At 48.7% G+C, this 26,621-nt stretch overlaps 1 protein-coding gene across 1 annotated transcript; it reads left to right on the top strand.

Moving 5' to 3' along the window:
- Positions 1–9,951: 9,951 nt before the first annotated feature.
- Positions 9,952–10,773, top strand: LOC147111452 (transcription factor ATOH1-like). The gene is made up of 2 exons (XM_085999888.1): positions 9,952–9,991; positions 10,388–10,773. The coding sequence occupies exons 1-2, from the start codon at positions 9,952–9,954 to the stop codon at positions 10,771–10,773; spliced, it is 426 nt and encodes a 141-aa protein (XP_085856014.1).
- Positions 10,774–26,621: the final 15,848 nt, after the last annotated feature.

Raw genomic sequence — 26,621 nt, 5'->3', positions numbered from 1 at the left:
TTGGACAGGTGACCAAAAGCTTGGTCAAAGAGGTAGGTTTTAAGGCACGACTTAAAGGAAGAGAGAGAGGTGGAGAGGCAGAGAGGTTTAGGGAGGGGATTCCAGATCTTGGGGCCTAGCCAGCTGAAGGTGCGGCCGCCAGTGGTGGAGCGATGAAAATGAGGGATGCGCAAGAGGCCAGAATTGGAGAGCGCAGAAATCTCAAAGGGTTGTAGGGCTGGAGGAGATTACAGAGATTGGGAGGGGCGAGGCCTTGGAGGGATTTTAAAACCAGGATGAGAATTTGAAAATCAAGGTGTTGCTGGACCGGGAGCCAGTGTAGGTCAACACTACCGAAAGTAAACCCCGCCATGATGACATATATCTTTCAGTTCTACATAAGTAATCGCTTCATTGACTCCCGCATCCTTGATAATAACACCCACCCTCCAAGTGTAACATTATTTTCAAGTCAGCGTTAGACTACAGAACATAAAGGATAATAAATCCCTGCAGTGACTTCTCTTGATATTGTAATCCACAATAGTGATTTGCGTCATCAGAACTTGAATTACAGCCTTGTAGTTCACTGCCAGACAGTTATTATTCCATGTACCATGACGAGAAATTGTTATAATGAGGCCATACAAAATGAGATGAATAACAACCACCGTCACATTTAAACCATTGGTCGCCTAATCTAAAAATAGGTTCCCTATCAAAACCAAGCCAAATAAGTGAGAATTTACATAATCCTTTATGGAAATTCTTAAAAAGCTGGTGAGAAAGACTTAACAGTTGCATCTTAATATAAACATATCTAAAATTAGTATTCTAAAATAAACTGACATTTTCCACCAGAGTGGAATGTTGGTTTGTTTGTATCTATTTGTGCCATGCCCAACAATTTGACTAGATGCTTTTCCACTTGATTCATTTCTGTAAAGAGAGCATTTACTTTCATGTAACTGAAACACAAACACTTGCATTTATTTCAAGGCAATAGAAAACAAAGACAAGAAGAATTTGTGGCCTATTATTCATCGTAGTGGAAGTCACTGTGTTATTTCCCTCCCACACAACACGCTCGGATTATAAGAATTACCGACTGCTTTTGTCTTTCATATCAGTGATTTACTACTTCTTATTTAAACCCAACGGATATAAATCACGATGGGGAAACTATTCATTACTTCATTCAGTTCTGAAAAATAGCTGGAGACAAAGAGGTGGAGACATGGAATGTTTAAATTGGCAGGTACTGAAAAACAAGAAATCCATCACGAGTGCATTAAATGAAGGTGAGGAACCCTGAGAGAAACATGTGAAAAATCCAGTTTGGTAATTTGAGAATTTGTTTTTTCTGTACAAAAATCAGAAAAATAAATAGGCATTTGTGCTCACATTAAGGTCAGCTCCACGTTACACTAGAAGGTTCCACTGCGGGTGTAAATTAATTGAAATTTTAAAGCAGGTTTCTGACTGGTCACACTTTACAGATTTTGACCAAACTTTCCCAGATTCTGCACACTGTGTGATACAAATTGTGATGTTAACATTCCAGAACAGGGAAAGGGAAGGGTAGTACCTGATGCAAAACTGTTGACTGTGAAATTTATGTAAGGGTGACTGATTAACACTTAAGTCACAAGTTGGAATGAGTTATGTAGGAAACACTCACAGTCAGTTTCCATTGATTTTCAATCCAGCACTCTGTTTTTTAGCACAACTGTACCGTAAAATATATTAAATGCAAATTTTATTTTAATTTAATATGACTATATTTTGTATTGTGGTCTAATGTATTGTGAATTCAGAGGAAATATAAATAGCTTCCTCCTCCTGCTAATTACTAAATTCCTGTCCTTCAGCTCAGCAGCGATGATGGGGGCCGAATGAAGTTACTCCATTGTTGTTGGTTCTGAACCAGTTTGGCTGCTTCCCTTTCTGTGACAAGCCATTCTTGACATTGTCTATCCAACGCTTCCTTGGTCTTCCTTGGTCTTCTTGTTAAAACTCTCCGTCTCTCTTTCCTCCTTCAAGATGCTCCTTAAATCCTACCTCTTTGGCCAAGCTTTTGGTCGCCTGTCCTAATGTCTCCTTATGTGGCTCGGTGTCAAATTTTGTCTGATTGTGCTCCTCTGAAGTGCCTCGAGCCATTAGAGTCGCTGGATAAATGCAAGTTGTTGTTGTTGTATGTAGGTCCATGAAAGACATTCTCGCTGCTTCCATTCTTGAAACGCGCCTAAATCGTTGCAGTCATCTTTCTTGGATCTTCTGCATAAACATTGTTTCTTGTCTAAGCCATGTTCTTATTATATCATTGTTGCTTCTTTGCATCCTGGATACTCGCAGTATTCATCTCAACCAACCCACCTCTGCCGTTAGTATCTGTTACTCATCAACTTTCCCCATGTTCCAACACTCAGACCCACATGCTAATATGGGGACAACCAACACTTCATAAACTCTTTCCTTCATTTTTACCGAGATATCTTTAGCCTTCCATAACCTGCTTAATCTTCCAAAAGCAGCAGGACCAAGTCCAATCCTTCCTTTGATGTCATCTTTACAACTCCCCAAGCTTCTTACCAGTACTCGATGTACAAATAATGATGCAGAGCAGAGCAAATCTCACTCTGATTTGGTTGCACCCCTTCCAGAGAGAGCCACCAAATAGTCAGGCTGTAGCTGATGCTAACAGCTGGCGCCGACACAACACTCAGAAACCAAGACACATCACGGCATCACAGCACCAGCAGTTGGTGTGATAACCTGCAGTAAAGTAAACACCCTCATATTGCATAGAACTACATCGAACGTACAGCACAGAAACAAGACCATAGCAAAATACTGCAGATGCAGGAAATCGGAAAAAAAAACAACAAAAAATGCTGGAAACACTCAGCAGGTCAGGCAGAATTGAGGAGAGAGAAACAGAGTCAATGGGCTGGATTTTCACTGAGGAGTCGGGTAGGAGGCGAGACTACAACTTTTAGGGTTGTAGTCCCGCCTCCATCGAGTTGGAGCCAACCCACGCGATTCACTTGATTGACCTTGTTGAGCCCGCCCAGTGGGCTCAGCAGGCCAATTAAGGGCCACCCGGCAACAGGTGACATCACAGATTGATATTTCATCTGTCAAGACCTTTTGACAGATGAAATATCAGCGTTTCACAGCTGTTTGAAGCTGTCAAACACTGACAATCTGTACTCCAGGTTAATTCCTTCCTCTCAAGATGATTTAGAGATCTCCCCGGAACAGAAAGCTGAATGCTGCAATTTTTGACAGTTCACAGCCACTCTGCTTTCTGTGCCGGTGAGATGAGGGACTCCCGAGACCTGAAGGAAGGAAGGCTGTAAAGGTAAGTAAAACTTCTTTAAACACTTTACACACACCAAATACACTTACCTTTGCACTCATGCACCCATTACTCACCTGAACACCGGACATCTTGACCCCTCCAAGCCCTTCATCCCGCCGGTCTGCCTCCTCTAACTTGGCGTGGTTTGGAGCCGTCAGGAATCCCACACTTCAACATTAAAAATAGGGATTAGGCTAAAAACTGCCTGTTAACTACCTGTTAACAGGCAGTTAATTGGCACTAATCCCCAGTGCGGGGCGGGTACCCGCCTCCTTTGAAACTGGCATGGAGGCGGGTTGGGTGCGGGATGGGTTCGTGCCCACCGATTTCGGGATTTTAACCCCCCACACGCCGCCAATCCCGCCTCCACGGCCCAATGAAAATCCTGCCCAATGTTTGCCTAACTGGTCCATGTCACCGTTTATGCCCCACACGAGCCTCCTCCCACCCTTATTCATCTAAACCTATCTGCATATCCTTCTATTCCTTTCTCCCTCATGCGTTTATTTCACTTTCTCTTCAAGGTATTTATGCTATTCGCCGCAACCACTCCTTGTTCCAGATTCTTGCCACTCTCTGGGTAAGTAAGTTTCTCCTGAATTCTCTATTGAATCTATTGGTGACCATCTTATATTTATGATCATGTACTTTGCTAACTGTATTGAAAATCTAACTTTCCTGAGCAGAGGTTATCCACTCTTGTTCACTGCTAGAAAAACTGACATTGAAGAGAAATACAATTTGGATACAGGCAGCGTATCCAGCTAAAGCAAACATTGGGGAACATTACACTTTAGAACTAGATCACTTCAGTAACCTGTTGCAGCTGCTTTTGGTTTATTGCTGCAGCTCCAGATACAGAGGGACATACGACACTGACAGGCAGGGAAAGACCAGCTGGTCCATCAAGCTTGCCCCCACACCATGATGGCTGGGGCATTATGACGAGACACAGATAATAACCAGCAACCCACCCCACACCATGACTGTACAAAAAAAATAACAAGATATATCAATTGGCCGCCAATATATTCAGGGAGGTTATCTGCCCTTTAAAGGGACATGCGTGTCTGAAATGGCCGACATCGGGCCACTTTGGATTTAGAATTCATTTTAGCTTTTATCCCTAATAATTATAGTTGCCAATGTTTGTTGAGTTATGAGTTGCCAAGGCTTTGTTAATACCACCTGTCTGCTAGCAAGCCCTACAATTCATAAAGAAGATTTGGGCCAGGATTTTGCAGTGGTGATGATGGCGAAAATGTCAGCGCTCGCTGTCATTACCCCTCTGAAACTGACCGTAACTTCAGGGTTTAACGTATGTGCAGATAAAGGAGGAAATCCTGAAGTTGTGGCTGGTCATTCCCTGCTCCACCACAGGCTGCGCTGTGGAACTCCCCAGAGCCAGCATCAGTGAAATCACTTGAACTGACGAAAACTTTGCCGCGATATTACTAATCTCGGTGGGTCCATGGCGGGTGACGTCGGTAGCGGGTCCCGACCCCGCTGTTGTTTCCATCCCAGCCTCTGAAATGAATTTCCCAAGATTGGGCTTGTTAAGCTTGCCAGCGTGTTTCCCGGCTAATTAGAGGAAGCGGGTCTGATGATGCGTCAACAGTCGGTTTCCTTAATGAGACCATGGCCAAATTTATTTTGACAGTTCTGCTGTCAGTATTCTACAGCATTGAGGTGCTGCAAACTGACAATCACTGCACAGAGGAGCACGGCTGCACCCAGGCTCTCCCATGACTCCCTCCATATGCTTATGGAGTGAGTCACAGCACACAGGGAGGTCCTCTTCCCTTCCCATGGGCGGAAGAGACCTCCCCAGGAGACCAACACAACCTGCTTGCACATTACAGAGGAGGGCACAAGCAGTGATGTGGTCAGGAGGACCTGGGTGCAGTGCCGCAAATGTTTCAATGATATCAGTAGATCAAGAAACGTTAGTACAAAGCCACACTCAAGCTCATCCTGCTGTGCCTCTCATCACATCCCCATCACTCTGTCTTCCTAACCCTACTCCTGCACATCCTTACTCACACCAACTTACCTTGCACCTCCACCCATCCCTCTCTATCTACATTATCACTTCCCCATCTCATTAGCCACCCCTCACACTCACCCTCATTCTAGTGCAACCATACCAACTAACAACACACAAGGGTAGGAACTTGGGTGTTTTATGCAATGTACATGTAAAGTTTCTGTTAATATGCTGTCAAACATTGAAACCTTTATTTTCAACACTTTGTGTTCTTGGACAGATTTGTGTGCACCTTTAGAAGTGGCTTATTGAGTTGCAGTGAATGGTGAGACATGATGGTACCACCCACAATGGTGATGAGTGTGAAAGGAATGGCTTGGGCATTGTAGGGATGCTTTATGGTGTTGGTGTGGGGTGGTGCCAACCTGGTGCATCATGTGGCTGCCAGGGTGTACAGTGTGAAGTGAAGTAAATCCGGCCATGGTGAGACCAACCCTGGCCTCCTGGGCAGCAATGTGGTAGGGTGCTGATGCCCTCTCTTCTGTGTCGCATCAGTTGATTGCAGAGAAGGTTGGTGTTGTTGTTCGTGCTGCTGGTGTGCCTGGTGATGCTGGTGTTGGCGCTGATCATGGTGGGATTCTGAGGACCAAGGTGAGAAAGATTCAAGGGCACCCATGCTGATGGAATAGATGGCAGGTGAAGCAGAGATGAGAGAAGCGATCTGTCAATGTTGGGAGAGGTAATGAGGTCAGACTGGATGGAGACTTGTGTAAAGACTTGCAGCATCCTGAATCTGTAGTGGAAATACAGTTTAGAGAAGCTAGTGGTTAAGGGAACATATCTCAATCAGCTGGGAGCTCTGACTTGACATTTGAAGCTGTCAACTCATCAGCTGATTCAATGGGCACTGACCTCCCGCCTCAGCTTCACATACAAGATCTAGGCACAGCGGGAAACCGGTGGGCAACCTGTCAAATTCAAAAAGTTGGGAAAAATCTTTGATAAGCGGCTGTAAGCAAGTCACTAATGATTTTAATTGCCTCCCCCTCCGCTGCGTGTTGGGTTTGTTCAGCACTGACAGACCTGACATTTGGTAAAGGCACGTGGTGGTGGGTTCACATCAGTGACTGATGAAGAACTGTTCTGGCCCTGAAAAACAAATTTTATATTTGTGGAATGTCAAATTTCGCCATTATGATAAAAATTGCTAGATTTTTAAAATAATAAAAATATTTTTAAAATAATTTTTTTTAAGTTTGTTTCTGATATTTCTGCTTTTAGCTTAACCCCATGTGTATGTCTCAATCTTTATTTTGCTCTCTGTAAAAAAAAAAAATGTGAATGATATTCAGTGCTTTTTATTTCCTGGTTTGCTGTCTTTTAGAATTCTTCAATGTGATTGGCTGCTTAGACAGCTCTTTTGACATCACTGTTACTCTATGCTCAGGATCCCTTTTTGACAGCACTACCATCAATTTAACCTCAAGGAAGCTGAAGTTTTCACAACGGAGATCGTAAGATCTTCGTGGCAACTTTCTTCGAGGTCTATGGCGATTGCCATTGCTTCGCCGCTGACCACAAATTCCGAACCTTTAACTTTCCAAATGTGCTTAGACGCCAATATCTTATGGAATTATATTTTCTGAATGGTGTAGTCCTTAATTGGGAGGAAATATGTCCCAGCATGTATCACACAAACAAAACCTCCATAGGTGACTAATGGAATATTTGATTTATCAAAATCCACCACATATTTAAACATAATTTACTTGTTCCCCTTATATATTTTTTTATTATTTTAATAGTTTGCATTCTTCAAGGTGTTAGCTAATCATAAACTTGCTTGATAGTGCCCCAAACACATTCTACATAAGATTACCAGAGCCTTCGGAGAGAAGTGAAAAAAACCAGCATTCTGACCCACAGGGCAATCAATTCACCCAATCTCCGAAATCTTAACCCATCTCTCCGCTGCACCCTAATGCCATACACCTCTCCCCAGATGCTGACCCGCTCACAGTGCTATGGAAATGCCGCCATTTAAATGTTTCTACAAGGTACAAAAGAGTAACTGAATGGACCTTCCCTTTGATTTTCCCTGACTCCTACTGTGGGAATGTCAAGCCTTTCATAAGAGCATAAGGAATAGGAGCAGGAGTAGGCCATTCGGCCCTTCGAGCCTGCTCCACCATTCAATGAGATCATGGCTGATCTTCTGCCTCAACTCCATTCACCGGCCTTATCGCCATATCCCTTGATGCCCTTACCAGTCAGAAATCTATTGACTTCTGTTTTGAATATGCTCAATGACTGAGCCTCCACAGCACTCTGGGGTAGAGAATTCCAAAGATTCACCACCCTCTGTGTGAAGAAATTTCTTCTCATCTCAGTCCAGAATGGCCTACCCTTTATCCTGAGGCTGTGGCCCCTGGTTCTAGACTCCCCAGCCAAGGGAAACATTCTCCCAGCATCCACCCTATCAAGCCCTGTAATAATTTTGTATGCTTCAATGAGAACCCCTCTCATTCTTCTGAATTCAAGAGAATACAGGCCTAGTTTACTCAATCTCTTCTCATACGACAGTCCCGCCATCCCAGGAATCAATCTCGTGAACCTTTGTTGCACTCCCTCTATGGCAAGCTTATCCTCCTTTGGTAAGGAGACCAAAATTGTACACAGTACTCCAGGTGTGGTCTCACTAAGACCCTATATAATTGGAGTAAGATACTCAAATCCTCTTGTAATGAAGGCCAGCATACCAGTTACCTTCCTAATGGCTTGCTGCACCTGCACATTCACTTTCAGTGACTCATGTACAAGGACACCCAGATCCCTTTGAGCATCTGCATTCCCCAATCTTTCACCATTTAGGAAATACTCTGCCTTTCTGTTTTTTTCTACCAAAGTGGATAACTTCACATTTATCCACGTTATAATCCATCACTGAGCCTGTCGAGATCCCCTTGAAGCCTGTTCACATCCTCTTCGCAACTGACACTGCCACCTAGCTTTGTGTCATCAGCAAATTTGGAAATGTTACATTTAATCCCCTCATCTAAATCATTGATATAGATTGTGAATAGCTGGGGCCCAAGCACCGATCACTAGTGCATTTTTCAAAAATGGCTCAGCTGCGATCAGGAACATGTGAATGGGATCCGGGATGTGTACCTGCATCCTACTACTTCACAAGCACACTGAAGCACTGGGCTGCCTGCCACCAAGATACAGTTGGAAATTCATTTACGTCTTGTCATTGCTCCTTGAGGAAATTACACAAGAGCATGAAATGCCAAAATATGTACTCAAAAGTGCAAGTTTTGAGTTACGGGTGAGATTCACATAACCATACGTTGTGATTCAGGTGGGCCACCAGCGGGGATTTGAAGAGGGGGATCACATAGCTGATCTTAACAAAAAATAAGACAAGGGGCGCGATCTTGCCAGCCCTGGGGAGGCGGGTTTGGAGGCGGGATTGCGGGGAAAATGTCAGAATCTGGGGGCGGGTGCCCATCCTGCTCCCAACCCGCCTCCGTGCCATCTTCCCAGGAGGTGGGTAGCCGACCCGCGCCGGGTCCCGGCTCCTGGAGGCGGGAAGGGGATTACAGCCACTTAATTGCCTGTTAACAGGTAGTTAACAGGCAGTTAAGAGGATTATCCCCATTTTTCCACCAGAGGCGCGGGCTTCCTGATGTCGGGAAACCCCACCAGGGCCATCGAGGCGAGCAGTGGGTCTGCGGGGGTCGGAGGGGTGCAAAAGTGCGCTGTGGAGGTAAGTGATGGATGAAAGTGTGGAGAGGTAAGTGTGTGAGGTGAGTGGAAAGTGATAGAAAATGTTTACTTACCTTTGTTTCTTCCTGCAGGCTTCAATCATTGGGGATGCGGAGAGTCTCGCATCTCGCCGGCAGAGATGACAGATGGATGCTGCATTCTCCGATGCAACAACCATCTAATTTCTGCTCACAAAAGAGGCTTGATGAGTCTTGAATACAAGGACTCATCAAACAACAGAGAATGTCAGTGATTGACAGCTTCACAGAGCTGTCAAATGATGACAATACATCTGTCAAAAATTGTTGACAGATGAAACGCCATACGCTGACCTTCTCTGTAACCAGCTTCCCCTTAATTGGCCTGCTAAGCCCACTGGGTGGGCTTAATAAGGTCAATCAAGGGAAAATAGCGTGGGTTGGCCACAAGTCGATGGAGGCGGGACTAAAACCCGACAAGCAGCAGTCCCGCCTCCAACGCCGCCCATTGACAAAATCGCCCCCAAGGATGCAGCATTGCCAACTCTTGTGAATTAATCATGAGACACGTGATTTTCACTGAAAATATACCCCAACTCGCGACCTCGTGAGTTGAAATGTGAAAGCTCACGATATTCTATTTGCTGCATTAATCTTCACCAGGCCTCCTGTGGTTGGCTACTGCTGGGACACATGAGTTCTCAAGCAGGGGATCCGACGCCCCCACCACCCCGGGGGTCCGCGAGTTGGTTTGTGCCATTGGTAGTCTCCCACGAGTTCGTTTTCCTATCAGAAGTCTCCCCTTCTCCCTTTTTTATTTGAGATGTTTGGAATGATCTCAGATACAAAGACTGCGTGCATACTGTTGGGCAATGCATGTTGGGCGAGTTCACTGGCTTGAAGATTATCTCGGTAAATTCTTTTTTGATTGAAACTTGAGGGCCGGGTGGGAAAATCACCGGAGTCATTTTCAGAGCTTGGGGCTGTTTTAAGGACTTTAAAATTATTTACATCTGACTGGGGTCTATCTCCTTGTAGGATCGGGAGATATTTTATTCTTTTCTGGGGAGGGCAAGTGAGTAGGTTAAAAATAATTAGCCGGGAGAGAGGGGGAGAGGTCTGAGCAGAGCGACCGGCCCAAAGTTGGAAAATTTGCGGAATGGAATCCAACCAGTGCCGGGAGAGCTTCGGAGGTGTCTGTGTCATCATCAGCAGCATCATCATCATCACCCTGAGCAGATAGCTCAGGGGAACCCGCAGGCGGTGGCTGCACTCTCCCTGCTGGACACCCACCCACCCACCCACCAGCCTGGCTGGCTTGCAGCCCACCTTTGCACAGCACCTGCTCGGCTCACACCGGCTACCTGTCACCCGGGTGGTCCCGAGCAGCTGCTGCTGGGACCCGACGTGGCCAGGGCAAGAGCCCGATCCAAGTGCAGGAGCTGTGCAAACTGAAGAGCATGGGGGTCGTTTTTTTGGAGGAGCTGGGCTGTCGCGCCCCGCAGAGCAGACACGCCAACGGAGTGCAGAAGCCGAGGAGGCCGGCCGCCAACTCCAGGGCGAGGAGGAGGATGCACGGCTTGAACCATGCCTTGCACCAGCTCAGGAACATCATCCCTCCTTTCAACAATGACCAGAAACTGTCCAAGTACAAGACCTTGCAGATGGCCCAGATCTACACGCTCTTACATTAATTAAGTAATAATAAATATATATGCTCAATTGTATAACTAATTGTTATACAGAAAAAAATTACTCATTGTGATTCAGGGGGGTCCTGAATTTTTTTACAACACGGGATGGGGCCTGGGAAGCAAGGGGCCCGAGGATGGATAGAAATCGGTCCTCGGGCCACATCTGCATACTCGGGCCGAGCTGCGACATTGGTCGTGCCTGCATGGGCAGCTTGCTCGAGTGAAGACATCAATGCCAGCACCAGCCCTCAGGCAAGTCCCACGAGCTTGTAGCGGCCTACGGCGGGCTGGGGGGTGATTAAGCCTCCTATCTCCATGGAAAGGCGTTTTGGATCTTCCCCCCCAAAAAATTTACCTTTGGTTGGTGTTAAGTCTGTGTGTTCTAGTTATTGTTAATAAGAATCACTGCACACAGACCACAAGAATAAATTCAACAGGTCTTTACTAGTCGAAGGTCAGGCTGAACTGCCCAATAAATCATTACACAGCACTTATATACCGGTGTGGTCACCACCGGTATTACAGTATACAGCAGCCAAGATAAAGTAGTGCATCTCTTAAAATAGTTCTCTTAAAGGTGGAACGGTTACATACACCACAATTGGCAGCTGCAGGGACTGCATTGCATGTTGGTTGTGTCGGGCACCAGGTGAGGACTGGTGATAACGGGTAGAATTTTTTTCAAGGTTCTTGTAAAGCATTTTCAGCTGCAGTAACATCGGGCCGGATTTTGTGACTTCTATGGGTGCGTACGAGGTGCGTATGCACCCGTAGGGGCCGCGCAAGAGCCGGTTTAAGGCCTGCGAAGCGCATGCGCTAAAACCCGGCACTTGCGACCTGTGAAGAATTCTCTTGATAGATCCTCTGCCTGCCTGGGAGAAGGGCCTCCGCGGGGGGAGAGTTCCACTTTCTGCACAACCTCCGCATGCTGAAAACCTTAAAAAAATCATACACCTGTGCGTAGTGATTAATTCATCCAGGGGGTGGGGGGGGCATGGCCTGTTTTGTGGGCGGGGCCCGCTTCTAGCCAATTTAGATAGTTTAAAGCTTATTAAAAGGTAGTTAAGCACCATTTTCCCATGTGCTTACCATTTTACCAGGTTTTCAAGGAGGGTCCCGGAGAGCGGCTGTCCCATCAGGTAAGTATGTCGGGTTCTCAATGACTGTCAATAGTTGATACGTGCAAAAGGGGTCTAAAACCGACTATTTCACAGCCGTTCACTTCCCAATCTTAGTAGCTGGAGCATTAATGATTGGGAACCCACTTTTGAGCTTTATGCTAGTGTTTTAAACTAGCGCGAAAGATCGCAGAAACACGAGTTGCGCTGAACGTGTAATTTGCCCTTAAAATTCTGCGATCTCTTGCGCCGATTTTGGACGAATTACGCCGAGAGAACCTGAGCAACCTACCCCAATGATGGCACTAAGGCATCGCACATGATTGAAGCATTTTCTGCTGCTGAAGTCCCACTGACATAAGTGGAAAAAGGAACTTTATTGAGATGAAATACAAAATCGTTGCATTAAAGAAATGCAGGGTAAACGAAGGACGAAGAAATGAGATTTTGACCTTTTACAAAAATAAACAGTAATTCCTTCATTTCGTTACATGTAGCAACTTAATTATCATACTTTTGATCTACAATGTATTGTGCTTAATTTTAAAGGTTGCCTGCTTCCTGCTTGCATAAATTGTACTGCAATACCTTTGACAATAAATACATTCGATTAAGAGTCATAAACCTTTCAGTTTGCTTGACATAAAACTAATTAGAGGCTCACAATCACATTTTCTTCTTTATACAAACATAGTTTGGATTAAATAAAGATATTTTTGATTATGTGTAGATTTGATTACAAGATAGTCAATTCCACTCAGTTTTCATTACAATTACAGTATTTATTCGGAAGCGTTTTCGAAAGATCGCTGCCTTTCAAAAGCAATGTCACTTTTCAACTTTATTCTATGTTGCTATCGCACTGCAGTTATAGTTGTTAATGGATCTCCAACACATTTTCCCAATTTCATAGGTTATGACCAAAGGTTAGTGAGTTTATACAATTTCAAGCACACTTCTAAACCAACACAATCTTTGCAATTCTACACTTTGTGGCAAAGCACCAAAGAGACTCTCACAGTAACTTGTACAATTGTCTTTAATCATTAATGTTGCCTTTTAATGTTTGCCCTGTTTAAACAGCGCGGGATCGATAAAATCGTGATCTGACGCGATGACGTCATCACGTGGGTCACATGACGTTCCCAACGGCGGGAAACGTGATGACGTCATGACGTCAGGGTTAGAGGGCGTTTCCAGTTAGTCCTCGTGGAGTGAGCTAGTGTACAGGCCTGTGGAGTTTCTCCTGCATTTTTGTTTTGTAATACTTTCAGTGCATTAAACTAAGTTTGTTAACTGCCAGTTTAGTTCACAGTGTTTTTGTTAGGAGTGCACAGACTCCTACATTGGTGACCCCGAATCCTCGCGATCGTTTTTCACGGTGGACACAGAACGCAGGCCAGTGATGGATGCCAACGCTGTGGCCTTGAAGCTCCCCCAATTCTGGGAACAACAGGCGGCCTCCTGGTTTGTGCAGGCCGAGGGGCAATTTGAACTCCGCAACATCGTGCAGGACCAGACCCGATATTTGTACGTGGTCTCCGCCCTCGATAGCTCGATGGCGTCGAGGATCATCAGCCTTCTGGAGAACCCCCCGAATGCTGACAAGTATGTAACCATCAAGACTCGGCTGCTGCAGGTATTTGGCCTTACCAAGGCGGAGCGCGCTCACCGCTTAGTGACATTACCAGGGTTAGGTGACTCCAAACCCTCGGAACTAATGAGCCACATGCTAACGCTCCTGGGGTCCGAACCCCCATGTTTCCTGTTCCGCGAGCTGTTCCTTACGCAGCTGCCCGAACACATCCAGGCAGCCCTCGCCAGGTCGGACACCGGGGACTGCATTGCGCTCGCCGAAGAGGCGGATAAAATTTACGCGGTCCGGCAGCAAGACTGCGCCATCGCGCAACGCCCCGCCCCGAGGGGCCCGGCCCCGGCACCTCCGACGGCCGCTTACTGTTACTACCACACTCGTTTCGGCCCGAAGGCCCGCTGCTGCCGACCACCATGTGGTTTCGTGCCCAGACCGTCGAACAGACCGCCGCGAGTCAAGAACACCGGGTCCGGTGCGTCCCCCGTGGCCACGATGGTGATCGGCGACTCCATCTCGGGCCGTCGTTTTTTGTGTGACACGGGAGCACAGTGCAGCATACTTCCCGCCTCGGTCCTCGACCTTCGGTCCGGCGGACGGGGTCCCCCCCTCCAAGCTGCCAACGGAGGTACGATCCGCACTTGGGGGAAACGACGGGTGCAAGTCTGTTTTGGTGGCCAGCGCTTTACCTGGGATTTCGTCACCGCTCAAATTTCGCGTGCCCTTTTGGGCGCCGACTTTTTAGGCGCCAACGGCCTGTTGGTGGATGTGAAAAATCGACGCCTCGTTCACACCGCCACGCTTGACGGTATTTCAGCTGCGCGCAGCACGGCTGCACCGCACTCGGTCTCCTGCACGCGGCCACCTCCCGACGACTTCTCCCGCCTTCTCGGGGACTTCCCTAAGCTGACAAAGCCCACCTTTTCAGCTTCGACCACCAAGCATCGGGTGGAGCATCATATTTCGATAATCGGCTCTCCCGTCTACACCAGGGCGCGGCGTTTGGAGCCCAGCAAGCTCGCGGCGGTGAAGGCGGAGTTCGCTGCGATGGAGAAGCTGAGGATTATTCGCCGGTCCAGTAGTCCCTGGTCTTCACCGCTCCACATCGTCCCAAAGCCCGGCGGGGGATGGCGGCCCTGTGGCGACTATCATCGCCTCAATGAGATAACGATGCCCGACCGTTACCCCATCCCCCACATACAAGATTTCTCTGCGCATTTGGCGGGGATGTCAATATTCTCAAAGGTCCCAGTGCACCCCCAGGATGTCCAAAAGACGGCTGTCATCACCCCTTTTGGACTTTTTGAATTCCTCCGCATGCCCTTTGGGCTTAAAAATGCGGCGCAGGCTTTCCAGCGCCTTATGGACTCGGTTCTGCGGGACCTCGATTTTTTGTTCGTCTACTTGGATGACATTCTGATTGCTAGCTCCACAAAGGATGAACACCTCAAGCATCTCCGTGTCCTTTTTCGACGGCTTCAGCAGCACAGCCTCATTGTGAACCCAGACAAATGCCATTCCGGCCTGGCGCAGCTCGATTTTCTCGGCCACCGCATAACTTCCGCAGGGGCAACGCCGCTTCGAGCTAAGGTGGAGGTGATCACGGCGTTCCCGAAGCCGCAATCTGTGAAAGCTTTACAGGAGTTCCTGGGGATGGTTAATTTTTACCATCGGTTCGTCCCCAGGGCCGCACAGCTCATGCGGCCGCTCTACGAGGCCCTCAGGGGCAAGGCGGGAAAGGAGCCCGTGGTTTGGTCGTAAGAAATGGGTCGCGCTTTCGAGGATACGAAGACCGCGCTCGCGAACGCGACGATGTTGGCACATCCCCTGCCAGGAGCTATTATCACCCTCACGACGGACGCGTCGGATTACGCTGTGGAGCTAGTGTACAGACCTATTTGGAGTTTCTCCTGCGTTTTTGTTTTGTAATACTTTCAGTGCATTAAACTAAGTTTGTTAACTACCAGTTTAGTTCACAGTGTTTTTGGTTGGTGTGCACAGACTCCTACAACTTCCTATTAGAAGGATCTGGTGCCTGCTCACCATGAATTTGCATATCCTCTATCTCATGTCAAACTCAATTTACGTGGTGGGCCTGATTTGACATCCTGACATTTGGGCCGGAATTTTACTGGTGCTCAGAGTGCGGGTTTGGGGGCGGGTCCGCTGTCAAAATCACAAAGATTGAGAGCGGGTCGGTATCCCGCTGTAAACCCGCCTCCTTGTCAGTTTCCCAGCTGTCGGGTCTGTCATCCCTGAACAGACCCGACACCAAGCGGCGGGTCAGCCAATTTAGATAGCTAAAAGCTTTAATAAAAGGTAGTTAAGAACCATTTTCCCATGTACTTACTATTTTACCAGGTTTTCAATGAGGTTCCCGGAGAGCGGCTATCACGTCAGGTAAGTATGTCGGGTTCTCAGTGACTGTGGATTACTGTGAATAGTTGATACGTGCAAAAGTGGTCTAAAACCTACCATTTCACAGCTGGTCACTTCCCAATCTTAGAAGCTGGAGCATTAATGATTATAATTTGGAACCCACTTTTGAGCTTTATGCACTTTTGAAGTGTTTGGAGTAATCTCTCTATCCACTGTCACCTCCTTGGAACAACCTATCTCAACATTGACAGATTACTTCTGCCATCTCAACCTCAACTGCCATCGATTCTACCTGCATCAGTGCCTGTGAAAAAATCTCACCTTGGTCCTCAGAATCCCAACGCGATCAGCCCCAACACCAGCATCACCAGGCACACCAGCAGCACCAACATCCACACCAACCTTCGCCGTAATCAACTGATGCTGCACTGGGCACAGGGCATCATGACCTGACCACATTGCTGCCCGGGAGTTCAGGGGTGGCCTTACCATGTCCAGATTTGCTTCACTTAACACTGTACACCCTGGCTGCCACATGATGCACCAGGTTGGAAATAAAGGAAACTACGATGGTCTGAGGAGCGAGTTGGGTAGGATTGATTGGGGAATGGCACTCAAAGGGTTGACGGTGGATAGGCAATGGCAAACATTCAAAGACCGAATGGATGAGCTACAGAATTTGTTCATCCCAGTTTGGCATAAAAATAAAACAAAAAAGGTGACTCAACCGTGGCTCACAAGGGAAATTAGGGATAGCATAAGATCCAAGGAGACGACATATAAATTGGCCAGAAAAAGCAATAATCCTGAGGATTGGGAGCAGTTTAGGATTCAACAAAGGAGGACAAAGGGATTAATTAAGAAAGGGAAAATAGAATATGAGAGTAAGCTAGCTGGGAACATAAAAATTGACTCTAAAAGCTTTTATAGATATGTGAAGAGAAAAAGATTGGTGAAGTCAAGCGTAGGTCCCTTACAGTCAGAATCAGGGGAATTTATAATGGGAAACAAAGAAATGGCAGACCAACTAAATTCATACTTTGGTTCTGTCTTCACAAAGGAGGACACAAATAACCTCCCAGAGATGCCGGGGAACATAGGGCCTGATGAAAGGGTGGAACTGAAAGAAATCAGTATTTGTAGGGAAATGGTGTTAGGAAAATTGATGGGACTGAAGGCCGATAAATCCCCAGGGCCTGATAATCTACATCCCAGGGTACTTAAGGAAGTGGCCCTAGAAATAGTAGATGCATTGCTGGTCATCTTCCAGAACTCGATAGACTCTGGAACAGTACCCATGGATTGGAGGGTAGCTAATGTTACCCCACTATTCAAAAAAGGTGGTAGAGAAAAAGCAGGGAATTATAGACCGGTAAGCCTGACACCGGTAGTGGGGAAAATGCTAGAATCTATTATAAAAGATGTAATAGCAGAGCACTTGGTAAGCAGTGACAGGATCGGACAAAGTCAACATGGATTTACAAAAGGTAAATCATGCTTGACTAATCTACTGGAATTTTTTGAGGATGTAACTGGTAAAATAGATAAGGGAGAACCAGTGGATGTGGTGTATTTGGACTTTCAGAAGGCTTTCGATAAGGTCCCACATAAGAGATTAGCGTGCAAAATTAAGGCACATGGGATTGGGGGCAAGGTATTGACTTGGATTGAGAACTGGTTGGCAGACAGAAAGGAAAGAGTTGGAATAAACGGGTCATTTTCCGAGTGGCAGGCAGTGACTAGTGGGGTACCGCAAGGATCGGTCCTAGGACCCCAGCTGTTCACAATATATATTAATGATCTGGACGAGGGAATTGGATGTAATATCTCCAAATTTGCAGACGACACAAAGCTGGGTGGGAGGGTAAGCTGTGAGGATGTCGTGAAACTCCAGTACGATTTGGACAGATTGGGTGATTGGGCAGAAACATGGCAAATGCACTATAATGTGGATAAATGTGAGGTTATCCACTTTGGTGGCAAAAACAGGAAGGCAGATTACTATTTGAATGGCAATAGATTGGGAGAAGGGGAAGTGCAAAGAGACCTGGGTGTTCTTGTGCACCAGTCGCTGAAGGTAAGCATGCAGGTGCAGCAGGCGGTTAAGAAGGCAAATGGTATGTTGGCCTTCGTAGCAAGAGGGTTCGAGTACAGGAACAAGGATGTCTTGCTACAGTTGTACAGGGCCTTGGTGAGACCGACCCTTGAGTATTGTGTGCAGTTTTGGTCGCCTTACCTGAGGAAGGATGTTCTTGCCATGGAAGGAGTGCAGCGAAGATTCACCAGGCTGATACCTGGGATGGCCGGAATGATGTATGAGGAGAGATTGTGTCGATTGGGATTATACCCACTGGAGTTTAAAAGATTGAGAGGGGATCTCATCGAAACCTATAAAATTCTGTCAGGCCTGGACAGACTAGATGCAGGAAGGATGTTTATGATGGCCGGGGAGTCCAGAACCAGGGGTCATAGTCTGAGGATAAGGGGTAAGCCATTTAGGACTGAAATGAGGAGGAATTTCTTCACCTAGAGAGTGGTGAACCTATGGAATTCTCTGCCACAGAGGGCGGTGGAGGCCAGTTCATTAAATATATTCAAAAAAGAGTTGGATATATTTCTTAAGGCTAAAGGGATCAAGGGATATGGGGAGAAAGCAGGGACAGGGTACTGAATTTGGATGATCAGCCATGATCTCATTGAATGGCGGAGCAGGCTCGAGGAGCCGAATGGCCTACTCCTGCTCCTATCTTCTATGTTTCTATGTTTCTATGGCACCACCCCACACCAACACCATAAAGCATCCCTACAATATCCAAGCCATTTCTTTCACACTCATCACCATTGTGGGGGTGGCGGGGAGGTGTGGGGGGCGGCGAACATTATGGGCTCGAATTTCACAGGGCCGTGGAGACGGGAATGGAGGCATGTGGGGTGTTAAAATTGCAAAATGTGGCGGGCGGGCCCAACCTCGCCTCCATCCCGCCTCCAAGCAATTTTCAAGAAATTGTGTTTACTTCTCCTGTCTCCGTCCCACCTCCAAGAGGCGGGATAGGCCCTTAAGGCCCTTAACAAGCACTAAATTGCCTCTATTATCCCATTTTGAAAGGCCTTTGTGATTTTAACCCTTTTCCCACGTGAAGCATGCCAGCTCTGAAACACAATGGTGAAACCTGGCGGGAGCACAATTGGATTGCTGACTATTAGTTGCAGCTCCACCATTAAATAGGATATTTCATCAGCCATCATTTGCAGGTGGCAGGACTTTGTTGTCTCAGGTCTGGGGGAACTTTTAGAAGGCATAACCACAGCTGTGGAAGTTTGGAGCCTGACACCCATTTCCAGTGTGACCTCCTGAGAAACCCCTCTCGCCACCTTCACTGAGCGCTTCCTCAACTGAGGCATCTATCAGAAGCATGGGAGACATTTATTTCCTTCCCATCTGGACATCAGATGAGGACGAAGACCAGCCGTGGCACCAGCAGAACCATGAATAACAGCAGCACCAACATCAGCAGGAACGCCAAGCTGCTGCTCACCCACCTGAAGCTGCACAGGCCAGAAGGCGCCAGCGCGCCACCGCATTGCTGCCCGGGATGCAAGGAACACACTCATCTTGGCCAGATTTGCTTAGCCTAGCCAATCAAGCACTTTTGCCTCGCAGCTTCGTACCAGAGCATCGACAATGGCCAAGAACCAATGGATTCCTAGCACTCTGACCACCATACTGACAATTGTAAGTAATCCTAAGCCCTCAATGTGGAAGTCCCATTAGCGAAATGACACATGCCACAACTGCAACAGTAGCCATCAGATTTTTTATTTACAGTAACCATCTGATGGTTTTTTAACATTAAATATCAAATTTCACCCAAGTGACTACCCTTGTGACTATTTGTGCAGTATCATACTCTTATGCATGCTCCTACGTGGTGGTTCCCCCTTGGCATCAGCAGATGTGGAGGCCCCTTGCACACTTTCTTGCTGCTCGTGTTTCGACACCTGAGGCGGGCGTCCTCTGGGGTTGCGAACCTGTGAGGGCTCGGCAACAGTTTGCTGCTCCTGCAGCTGTGCAGGGGTTGAGATGCCGATCTCAGTTGGGTGGGGACTCTGGTGGGGCTCTGACCGAGGACTTGGCAGTGGCATGGAAGTGTGAGATCTTGGAGAGGAGCCCCCACTTCCTTGTTCTCTGCCACCAACGTCCCTCTCATGGGTCAGATCCACCTCAGCGCTTGCAAGTGTCTTGAGAGCACCTTGCTGCATATCAGGGGGGCCATGGGGACCCGTATCTGCACTGGCAGTCCTACTCAGAAGGACTTCCATGAAGGTCTGGTTTCTCTGTTCAATAGCTGACAATTGCTCCTCCAGAGATGTCAGTCTATTCTGAACACTCACCATGTTTTCTACACTCTGGCGACTTAACTCCTCCATGGCCATAGCCATCCTCTTGTCTACTGTAGCCATCCTTTCCACGGAGGTTGCCATCCTTTCCGTGGTGCTGCGTTCATGCGCCAATGACTCCACAAAGGCTGTGCTCATGTTCGCGATGGGCTCCTCCATTCGCTCCACACTCGCAGCGACCCTGGAGACAAAACCTGCCAGAGACTCCTGCACCTGTTCCTGGAGTTCCAGCACCGTTGTTCTTCTGGATGGACCCAGAGGCATAGGGTCGACATGCAGCTGAGCTGAGCTGGGAGAGTCCTGCGTCCTCGGACTAGGATTTTCCACTGCTGTCCCTGTCTCCACCATCTGCTGATGCTCACTTGTGAGCTGTGATACACCAGGTGACAACACTAATCTATGTCCCGAAGGTCCCACCGAGGTGTGAGTGCCTGCACTGTTGCTGGGTGCGCTGAATTCTGCTGACGCTGCGCCCTCAGAGGTTGCAGCTTCCACTGAGGAGTCTGGAGGCTCAGGCTGTTCCTCCTGGACAGTGGGGACGGGTGCTTGCAATGGTCCTGTGGGGGAGTAAAGGAAAGAGTCAGAGATGTCAGGCCAAGGTTACATGCACATATCATATTGCAGATGATCATAAGTCCATCTGTTAGAGCTTCAGAATCATTATCAGCAACTCAGCAATGTCAATGAGAGAGATGAAAAACTATTCTGTCACCAGCTTTCTCTGATGCACCCGTCTGTCCATCCCCCACTTGCGCATCGTCCTCGAGTCCCACGATCTCCAGGACCGCCTCCTCCCAGGGGGTGAGGTGGGCTACTGAGGGTGGCCCTCCTCCTGTCCTCACTCTTTCCCTCTTATTGTGAGCTCTCTTTTCCTGCAATGAGGGAGACAAGTGGAGTTTGAGTGAGAATGAAGGAGTGGGTGCAGAGAATCCATAGCATAGATGCTTAGAAGGAGACAAAGATGGAGTGAGGTGGCAAGACCAAGGGCCCTCCCTGTGTTTTGTAAGTTGTTTTTATAGCATCACAGCGATAGGGAGTGTGAGGGCTGCATAGTCAAATAGTTAGGTGAATGTGACCATAGAGAGAGAGGGAATGGGTAAGGGTGCATGGATGTCAGTGTCAAGTGGGATGTGGAGGAAGAGGTTGCTAAAGCTGAGTGCTGGTGAGGAGAGGCAATGGGGATCAGATTGAGGGTGATGGGAAAGTCATACTCACTTCTCCAGTACGCAGAAGGGCATGAAATCTCTTCCTGCACTGAAGCCAGGTTCTGCAGATCAGCGACAACGAGTTGGCCTCCTGGGCCACCTGGATCCACACAGCCTTCGTCTGCTGGGGAGGCCTCTTCCTCCCTGAAGAAGGGAAGAGCACCTCCTTATTAGCTCTTGCTCCCTCCACCAAAGCTTGCAGGGTGACGTCATCAAATCTGGGAGCAGACTTAGGTCTCCCGTTGCTCATTCTGCCTCCAGGTCCCTCTCACTGCAAAGGCCAAAAGGTTGGCAGTCTGCAGAAAAAGTAAGGCTTCTTGCAGACCTTAAATGCAGCAGCAATGATGACATCATCGGAGACGAGTTTCAGACTGAAAAAACTAATTGGGCCATGGGTTCCCACACGCTGGAACTCAATTGCCCAATTAGGTGAAAATCGTATCAATCTCCCACATCGATTTGGAATCGGGTGGATAACATGAAAAGCGGATGACACGGCCCCAGCCCGCCCCAATGAAAAAATCGAGCCCTATATCTCACCATTCACTGGAACTCACTAAGACACTTTCAAAGGTGCACACAAATCTGTCCAAGAAGACAAAGTAGTGAGAATAAAGATTTCAATGCTTGACAGCACATTAACAGAAACTTTACATGAATATTGACTAAACCACCCAAGTGCCTACCCTTGTGTGTTGTTAGTTGGTATGATTGGACTAGGGTGAGGGTGAGTGTGAGGGGTGGCTAGTGAGGTGGGTGATGTGCCTCAATTATTCCGAGACTCGAAGTTAGCAGAACAAAAGTAAGGCTTTTATTAACTCAGAACATAACACGTAAAATAGAGAGATGTCTTCCTTCAGGAGGCTGATGCCCGACTGAACTTAGATTACAAAGGAGCCAGGTATGGGCGGAGCCCTGCACACAACCAGTTCCAGCACATTCCAATACATAATACATGAGGACTGGGGGAAGGGAAAAGACACAGAAAGCAGGCAGTTACAAGACACAGAAAACAGGCAGTGATGAATGGAATATATTTCATCACATTCACCCCTTCTATAGATTTAGTCTGTTCGGGGGTTTGATAGTCCTCTGCGACCGACGTGGCTGTTGTGGTGCCGCGGGTGTCGGCTGGGTGTCCCGGGTAGCCTTCTGGGTCTCTGCCGGGGGTGCCGCCGGGGTTGTTGGAGGGGTAGTTGGTGGGGGTGCCGTTGGTCGATGTTCTTCCGGGGGTGATGAAAGAATAGTGGGTGGGTAAGGGTTGCTGTGATCATTGTCGCTGCTATTGCCATGGTTGTTGTCGATGCCGGCTGGGGCGACGTCTTTTATGGACACGGTGTCCTCCCTTCCGTCGGCGTGCCGGACATATGCGTATTGGGGGTTGGCGTGGAGTAGGTGTACTGGCTCCACGAGAGGGTCCGTCTTGTGGCCCCTCACATGCCTTCGCACGAGTACCGGACCTGGGGTGGAGAGCCATGACGGCATGGATACGCCTGAGGTGGATTTCCGAGGAAAGACAAACATTCGTTCATGAGGCGTGGCATTAGTGGCCGTACACAATAGCGACCGTATCGAATGGAGCACATCCGAGAGGACTTCCTGCCAGCGGGAGATAGGGAGGCCCTTGGTCCTTAGAGCTAGAGTGACTGCTTTCCATACTGTCCCGTTCTCTCGCTCCACTTGACCGTTACCCCGGGGGTTGTAGCTGGTGGTACGGCTCGTGGCGATCCCCTTGGACAGCATGTACTGGCGTAGCTCTTCACTCATGAAGGACGCCCCCCTATCCGTGTGGATATAGCTCGGCATACCGAACAGGCAGAACAGGCTGTTGAGGCATTTAATGACCGTGGCGCTGGTCATGTCTGGGCAGGGGAAGGCGAATGGGAAACGGGAGTATTCGTCCACAATGTTCAGGAAGTAAACATTGCGGTCGACGGACGGGAGGGGGCCCTTGAAATCTAAGCTGAGCCGCTCGAAGGGCCGTGTAGCTTTGATTAAGTGGGCTCTATCTGGGCGGTAGAACCGAGGCTTGCACTCAGCGCAAGTGCGGCAGTTCCTGGTCAGAGACCGAACTTCCTCAATCGAGTAGGGTAAGTTACGGGACTTTATGAAGTGGAACAGCCGCGTGACCCCTGGGTGGCAGAGGTCGTTGTGGAGGGTCTGTAGCCGATCCTCGGTGGCGCTGGCACACATCCCTCGTGAGAGGGCGTCAGGGGATTCGTTAAGGGCCCCTGGCCGGTAAATGATGTCGTACTCGAAAGTGGAGAGCTCGATCCGCCACCTAAGAATCTTATCATTTTTAATCTTCCCCCTCTGTTTATTGTTGAACATAAACGCTACCGACCGCTGGTCGGTAAGTAGGGTGAAGCGTTTGCCGGCTAGGTAGTGGCGCCAGTGGCGCACTGCCTCCACGATGGCTTGGGCCTCCTTTTCCACGGAGGAGTGTCTGATCTCGGGGCCTTGGAGGGTCCTCGAGAAGAAAGCTACGGGCCGCCCCGCCTGGTTGAGGGTGGCCGCCAAGGCGAAGTCGGACGCATCACTTTCCACTTGAAATGGAGTGTTCTCGTCCACTGCCTGTAGCGTGGCCCGCTCAATATCCTGCTTAATGCTTTTGAAGGCGGCGTGGGCCTCAGCAGAGAGCGGAAAAGAGGATGCTTTCAAGAGGGGGCGGGCTTTGTCGGAGTAGTTGGGGACCCATTGGGAATAGTAAGAAAATAACCCCAGGCACCTTTTCAGGGCTTTGGGAGTGTTGGGCAGGGGCAGCTCCCGTAGGGGGCGCAATCGGTCGGGGTCTGGTCCGATTTCCCCATTCTCCACCACGCTGCCCAGTATGCAGAGGCGCGTGGTGTTGAAAACGCACTTGTCCTCGTTATAGGTGAGGTTGAGTTTTTTGTGCGGTTTTCAGGAACCTCTCGAGGTTCGAGTCGTGATCCTGCTGGTTGTGACCGCAGATGGTGACGTTGTCGAGGTAGGGGAAGGTTGCCTGCAAGTGGTGGTCATCGACCATGCAATCCATCTCCCTCTGAAAGACCGAGACCCCGTTCGTCACCCCAAAGGGGACTCTGAGGAATTGGTAGAGGCGTCCGTTCGCCTCGAAGGCGGTGTACGGGCAGTCCTCTGGTCTGATAGGGAGCTGGTGGTACGCTGACTTGAGGTCGATGGTGGAGAACACCCGGTATTGGGCGATTTGGTTCACCATTTCTGATATGCGGGGTAGCGGGTAGGCGTCTAGTAGGGTGTACCTGTTGATCGTTTGACTATAGTCGATCACCATCCGTTTCTTCTCGCTACCCCTTACCACTACCACTTGGGCGCGCCACGGGCTGTTGCTGTGTTCAATAATGCGCTCTTTCAGGAGCCTGTCTACCTCGGTCGCGATAAACCGCCTGTCCTCCCAGCTGTACCTCCTGCTTTTGGTCGCTATTGGCCGGCAGTTAGGGGTAAGGTTCGCGAATAGCGAAGGCGGCTTTACCTTCAGGGTAGCCAGACCGCACACTGTGAGGGGCGGCTGGGACCCACCGTACTTGAGCGTGATGCTTTGGTGGTTGCACTGGAAATCCAAACCCAAGATCACGCTCGCACATAGATTCTTCATGATTAATACTTTAAAATTATCATACACAGTTCCGTTAACGCACAATTGTACCGTGCAGTAACCCAGAATGGTCGATGTCTGGGTTTTATCGGCCATAGAGATGGTACCCTGAGCAGGGACCACCTTTAGGGAGAGTTGTTGTGCCAGTTCAGGGTGGATAAAACTCTCCGTGCTTCCACTGTCAATTAAGCATTTAACCCGGCACCCGTTTACCTCGATGTCCACCATTGATTTGGATAGCGGATGCGGCCTGGTCTGGTCCACTGTGACCGATGCCACTGTAGGGCCCTGATCGAGACAAGATGGCGTCCACGCTGTCTGCTCATAAGATGGCGGACCCCACGAGGTCGGGCAAGATGGCGTCCAAGATGGCCGCTCCCACGGCGCACACGCGGCGGTGGCGGGTTTTCCGGCGGTTGGTTTTCCAGCGGGGTTCCCTCTGCACACCTTCCCGAAGTGCCCCTTCTTACCGCACTTAAAGCAGGTGGTGCCTTTCGCCGGGCACAGGTTTCTGGTGTGCTTTGGCTGCCCGCGGAAGTAGCAGTTGGGTTCTTGACGCGTCGCGGCTGTCGTAGGGCTTCTGGGGGGAGAGCTGGGCCCCGCCGGTGTCGGACTGCCGGGCGGGGAAGATGCCTTCCAAGATGGCGGCGCCCTCGGCGCACACGTGGCGGCGTGGGCGGCGCGGGCTGAAGAGTAGGCGTCCGAGTTTCTCTGGGCCATCTCCAGGGACCGCGCGGTGTCCGCAGCCTGTTTCAGGTCCAACTCCGTTTTTTCCAGCAGTCTTTGCCGGATGTGAGTGGAGCTGAGGCCTGTGATAAAGGCATCGTGAACAAGTTCGTCGGTGTACACTGCGGCTTTTACATCTCAGCACTTACAGTCCTTGCCAAGCTTTTTCAGGATGCTTAGGAACTCCTCCACCGATTCCCCAGGTCGCTGTGCGTGAGTAGCGAGTAGATGCCTAGCATACACCTCATTCGTAGGCTGCTGGTAATGCGCCTTTAAGGTGTTGCAGGCGGCCAGGTACGTATCGACGCCTTGGATGAGGGGGTAAACCCGGTGGCTTACCCAATTCCGTAGCATTCCGAGTCTCATCTTCGCAGTGTCCGTAGCGTCTTTGACGGCTGCGGAATTGTCCAGGAAGAATTCCATACAGTCAAACCAGTGTCCGAAGTGTGCTGATGCGTCCGGAGCATGTTGATCCAAATCCAAACGTTCGGGTTTCAGGAGTTGATCCATAGTGTTGAAAATTGAGTTAATAAAATTGATGTGCCTCAATTATTCCGAGACTCGAAGTTAGCAGAACAAAAGTAAGGCTTTTATTAACTCAGAACATAACACGTAAAATAGAGAGATGTCTTCCTTCAGGAGGCTGATGCCCGACTGAACTTAGATTACAAAGGAGCCAGGTATGGGTGGAGCCCTGCACACAACCAGTTCCAGCACATTCCAATACATAATACATGAGGACTGGGGGAAGGGAAAAGACACAGAAAGCAGGCAGTTAGAAGACACAGAAAACAGGCAGTGATGAATGGAATATATTTCATCACAGTGGGGAAGTG

The sequence above is a fragment of the Somniosus microcephalus genome, chromosome 10, assembly GCF_052327205.1.
Source record: "Somniosus microcephalus isolate GS21.2 chromosome 10, FLI_Smic_1.0, whole genome shotgun sequence".
Classification (NCBI taxonomy): domain Eukaryota; kingdom Metazoa; phylum Chordata; class Chondrichthyes; order Squaliformes; family Somniosidae; genus Somniosus; species Somniosus microcephalus.
The sequence above is the reverse complement of the archived record's forward strand: the minus strand, read 5'-3'. Positions and strand labels throughout refer to the sequence as shown.

What these genes read in the sequence shown, in the direction of transcription:
- LOC147111452 (XM_085999888.1), top strand. Translation starts at nt 9,952, where the DNA reads ATGCATGTTGGGCGAGTTCACTGGCTTGAAGATTATCTCG. An exon ending in CTGGCTTGAAGATTATCTCG is followed by an intron (nt 9,992 to 10,387) that starts GTAAATTCTTTT and finishes CCCACCCACCAG; the next exon opens with CCTGGCTGGCTTGCAGCCCA.